This window comes from Mesitornis unicolor, unplaced genomic scaffold, assembly GCF_000695765.1.
Source record: "Mesitornis unicolor isolate BGI_N332 unplaced genomic scaffold, ASM69576v1 scaffold10431, whole genome shotgun sequence".
Lineage (NCBI taxonomy): Eukaryota > Metazoa > Chordata > Aves > Mesitornithiformes > Mesitornithidae > Mesitornis > Mesitornis unicolor.
In genome coordinates this window covers 74,198-78,976 of record NW_010161689.1, presented here as the reverse complement: position 1 = coordinate 78,976, position 4,779 = coordinate 74,198, and the positions used below count along the sequence as shown (strand labels likewise).

Below are 4,779 nucleotides of genomic sequence, written 5' to 3'. Positions count from 1 at the left end.
CATTTCCCCATTAACCGCCCAAAACAACCCATCGCCTTTGCCCCTCTCCCAAAGGGCTGCCCACCCCATCCCTTCCTCCCCCCAACTCCTTAAACAATATTAAACACTTAATGGCAATTAATACGCTTTAATGCAGGTTTTGGGGCCAACTGGCTGCTTAGAGGGTGCTTAAACCATCAACCCCTCTCAATCCCGTTGCCCTTGTCATACAAAGTTAGCCGAGCCCCTAATCCAGCCTCCCCCCGCGCTCCCTCGAGGAGGCCGAAGGGTATAAAACCTCCCCTGGCACGGGGGCACCTCCAGCCCTTGACGGGGAGCAGGGGCAGCGCACCACCTCCCGTCCCCTCGGGATTTATCATTGTTCTTATCAATTAACAATTCATTTTTTTAAAGGGGGGAGGATCCTTTAGTTGGGCATTTTTCCCACATTGGGGGGGGTGGGGCTTCCTTTTTTTATTATTAAATTGGGGTTGAAGCGATATTAATTACAAAATCAGAGCATTTGATAGTTAAAAAGAACCCTTCAAAACCAAAGCAGCTGCCATAACTTTGGCAGGATGAACGGGACGGAAGGTATCAATTTTTACGTGCCTATGTCCAACAAGACAGGGGTGGTGCGAAGCCCCTTCGAGTACCCCCAGTATTACCTCGCCGATCCCTGGAAATACCGCCTGGTGTGCTGCTACATCTTCTTCCTCATCTCCACTGGTTTGCCCATCAACCTCCTCACCCTCTTGGTCACCTTCAAGCACAAGAAGCTCCGGCAGCCGCTCAACTACATCTTGGTCAACTTGGCGGTGGCCGACCTCTTCATGGCCTGTTTTGGCTTCACCGTCACCTTCTACACTGCCTGGAACGGCTACTTCGTCTTCGGACCCGTCGGCTGTGCCGTTGAGGGCTTCTTCGCCACGCTGGGAGGTAAGGGCTGGGGGCTGGAGCTTGGGTCTTGCTTCTTCAAGGCTTTGGGAGCCAAATTTTTCCCCTTCATCCTGCAGAAAGCCATCTCAACGCCGCTGCAACGTGTCGCATGGGGCAGAGCTCGCCGTGCAAGGTGCTGCTTCCCCACTAGATGGGGATAAAGGGAGAGGTTTATGTAAGTTTGGTCTTGATGCTTCTTGGCATCATGACCAGGAGGGCAGCAGCGAGGAAATGAGGCCCAGGAAGGGATCCTCATTTGCAGGATCAAGCCTGGGGTCAATTTGCCACATTGCTCGTTGTGCATTCACGCCAAGATTGTGCGGCCATCAGGGACATATTGGGGCTGACCACATCACGTCCTTGAAACAATCTCAAGCACCTTTACCAAAAACCTTTTCATTCGGGGAAAAGGTGAAGTATTTGGGAGGGTTTGGAGAGGTAAGAGACACCTCTTGGGAGAGGGACCCCACAGAAGGGGTATGGAGAGGAGTTCAAGACAAGGAGAGGGGTCACAGCTTATCTAAGGGCAAAAGGAAGATGCAGCAGCTCTTAAACCACAAGAGAAGAGTGGCAGAATGAGGATTTGGGGATGCACAGAGCTGGGGAAACCAGGCCCAAGCTTTGCAGCGCTTGCTCAGCTCTTGTCCCAGTTGTACCCGATCTGGGTGCCCTTGGGAACGTTCTTATTTCACTTCTCAAGGACGCGAGAGCCGCTAACGCCTCGCCCTGCAGAGAGCCCCCGTGCAAAGCCGGGAAAATGCATTTTGCGCCCCGTGCCCACGCAGGCAGCCGGGCCCACACAACACCTCTTGATGGAGCTGACAACCGCTAATCCTTGCCATGGAGATCCATAACCACTGCAAGGACTGAGCCTGTTTCCCTTTCCTCTAAATGGGGCGATTTCCCACAACAAGGATGCTGATACGATAAGAAATAATAAAAACCTTAAAAATTGGATATTCTGCCAGGCAAAAGCAAAGCAAAATGTCCTGATCCAAGCCAAGGATGGGCTTTAGGGGTAGAAGATTGCATGAGTCTGCAGTGTTTCTGAGCGAGGGAGCTTGTGGGGTTTGGGGCATTATTTGCCTTCCCAATGTCTGTATCTAGCACAGATCAAGGAGGCTCCTGTTCTCAGGGAAGGGGGTTTGATGGGAAGCAGTCGGTGTGCAAGCAGCAGGTCTCCAGCGAATCCCAGCCCAGGGTGTAGTTATCAGCAGATTATCACAGCTGGGGGCATTAGCAGGCTTACAGCACCGACTAAACACTCCCAATCCCCTGAAGTTTAATTATCCCTTATAAATACATGTGCACGCACACCCACCCACACAGCCTCCCCTGGACGCCTCCCCCCTGATCCAGCACTGGCGTAAGGCTCACGAAACGCACATTTAAAGGCATCAACAGGTTTGGGCGCATCTGGCATCCTCGCCGGAAATTGCGCTTCCTGACGCCCAGGTGCAATTCAACCCCCTCGATTTTTAAGTGATTCAAACACCACGACGAGCCCCTCCGCCCTTGCCAGCAACCCCGCTGCGGCACAGACGCTCCCCTCGGCTCCCAGATGTGCTGCATGTCACAGCTGGGAGGTTTTTGGTTATTGAATAAGATGCTGTTATCCCTTGCTGATCCCCAACCCCTCTTGGTTGCAACCATGAGATGAAGATGAAGCCCAGAGGAGCTCTTACCACCACCGTATGCTCTCCCTTTCTCTCCCTCCCGCAGGTCAGGTCGCCCTGTGGTCCCTGGTGGTCTTGGCCATCGAGCGCTACATCGTGGTCTGCAAACCCATGGGAAACTTCCGCTTCTCCGCAACCCACGCCATGATGGGCATCGCTTTTACCTGGATAATGGCCTTTTCCTGTGCCGCTCCACCCCTCTTCGGCTGGTCCAGGTGAGTTGAAGGATGCTGGGCAGCCACCCCAGCTGGGACAGATGTGACTGTGGCTCAGACTTGGTGCCCTGGCTGCAGGCAATGGGGGAAATCAGAACAGAAATGGGACCTCAGCTGCCACGTGTCCCCAAACCAAAGGCAGCCACAGGCTCAGCATCTCCAGCTGCAACAGCCCTTCGTGTTCCCTTTACGCACTGCAGAGACATAGGCACAGCTCCTCTTACCCATATTATGAGGGGACCATTTTTCTCTGCAAATCATAAAGAGCACTTGGATGGCCACGCTGTTCAGGGGAGGCAAACCTGGCCTTGCTGCCACCCCAGCGTTGCTCCTGGGAGCACCTTCCCCAGCCCAAAGGCTCTGGTACCCACTCAGCATCCCTCCATCTGCAGCAGGAGAGCAGGTGGCTCCTGGCAGGCAAATGCTCAGCCACATAGCAAGGAAATAAATAGCCCATACCCCATGGGAGGGAGCAAGCATCAGAACAAACCGATGCTACGCAACCAAGCACAACGTGTAGGCACAGCTCATGCTTGCCCCAAAGGAGCTGTGTGCTGTGGAGCGAGAAAAGCTTGGGGCATGGGATGCAGAGGAAAAGCCAGGGAGGAGCTCACCCAAAACACCCATCATGGAGCATCCCCATCCTTGGGGGATTCGGTCCTCAGGGAGGGTTCCTGGTGAAGATGCTAACCTTTCTCACTGGCAGATACATGCCGGAGGGGATGCAGTGCTCCTGTGGCCCTGACTACTACACCCACAACCCTGACTTCCACAATGAGTCCTACGTCCTCTACATGTTCATCATCCACTTCATCATTCCGGTCGTGGTCATCTTCTTCTCCTACGGGCGCCTCATTTGCAAAGTCCGAGAGGTAACGTCGGGAGGGGGTGAATGGGGACAGGGAGGGCAGCTCAGGCAGGAGAAGGGAGGTGATTTGGGAGGTGGAAAGCCATGGGGTGCCCCTCAACACCCTCCTGCCCGCAGGCAGCTGCCCAGCAGCAGGAGTCAGCCACGACCCAGAAGGCCGAGAAGGAGGTGACGCGGATGGTGATCCTCATGGTGCTGGGCTTCATGCTGGCCTGGACGCCCTACGCCGTGGTGGCGTTCTGGATCTTCACCAACAAGGGAGCAGACTTCACCGCCACGCTCATGGCAGTGCCTGCCTTCTTCTCCAAGAGCTCCTCCCTCTACAACCCCATCATCTACGTCCTCATGAACAAACAGGTGAGATGCCCCATGTCCTGCAGAGTCAACCCCTGCCCTTGACTTACCGGCACGCCTGGGGTCACTGCAAGCACCTCGCTCCTCCCCATAAGCGATTGCATCTCAGCCTGGGGGGAGCAGCAACGTTGAGGCCTGTCAGGGGCTCTCAGTACATCCCCACTGCCTCCCAGTGCTATTTTTCCTCCATTTCTCTCCCTCCTTCAGTTCCGTAATTGCATGATCACCACAATCTGCTGCGGCAAGAACCCCTTTGGGGATGAAGACGTCTCCTCCACCGTATCCCAGAGCAAGACCGAGGTCTCCTCCGTCTCCTCCAGCCAAGTATCACCTGCATAGACCATGGACAGTTTGAACTGGGGCAATGCGCCGAGCTCGGGGACCGAGCCAGACACCCCCGCACCCACAGCCTCCCTCCACGCAGTCACTCCCTTGTGCACCCCCCCGGGCACTGCCATAGCATCCCCCCCATGTGCAGACCCCCCAGCCCCATCCACACTCACTGGGGTGCCCCTGCACTCACAGCTGCACCCCGACCTCTTCCACACTGACACAGCCCCTTGTGGAGGAGCCCGGTTCCCTTCCCCAGCTCCCAGGAGCCAGTTGGCTTTTGGGGACCACCCCTGTGTCAGCAACACCCCCTCTGTTTTGTTCCTATCGCATTAAAACAGTGGGAAACCCCAAACTGCAATCTTTTCCTCCCTGCTAGCATCCCCTCGCCCTGGTGCTCCAGGCAGTGTCGCAGAAG

The 4,779-nt window shown here is 55.4% G+C and overlaps 1 protein-coding gene across 1 annotated transcript; it reads left to right on the top strand.

Annotated features, from left to right (window-relative positions):
- The first annotated feature begins 443 nt into the window (after nucleotides 1-443).
- LOC104547624 (green-sensitive opsin) lies at nucleotides 444-4,471 on the top strand. The gene is made up of 5 exons (XM_010193407.1): nucleotides 444-918; nucleotides 2,641-2,809; nucleotides 3,516-3,681; nucleotides 3,795-4,034; nucleotides 4,239-4,471. The coding sequence occupies exons 1-5, from the start codon at nucleotides 558-560 to the stop codon at nucleotides 4,368-4,370; spliced, it is 1,068 nt and encodes a 355-aa protein (XP_010191709.1). The 5' UTR covers nucleotides 444-557; the 3' UTR covers nucleotides 4,371-4,471.
- Nucleotides 4,472-4,779: the final 308 nt, after the last annotated feature.

Bases quoted from the DNA above. Each gene is read 5' to 3' on its own strand.
- LOC104547624 (XM_010193407.1), top strand. From the start codon at position 558: ATGAACGGGACGGAAGGTATCAATTTTTACGTGCCTATGTCCAACAAG. The intron at 919-2,640 runs GTAAGGGCTGGG...TCCCTCCCGCAG, and splicing joins CTTCTTCGCCACGCTGGGAG to GTCAGGTCGCCCTGTGGTCC. The intron at 2,810-3,515 runs GTGAGTTGAAGG...TCTCACTGGCAG, and splicing joins CCCCTCTTCGGCTGGTCCAG to ATACATGCCGGAGGGGATGC.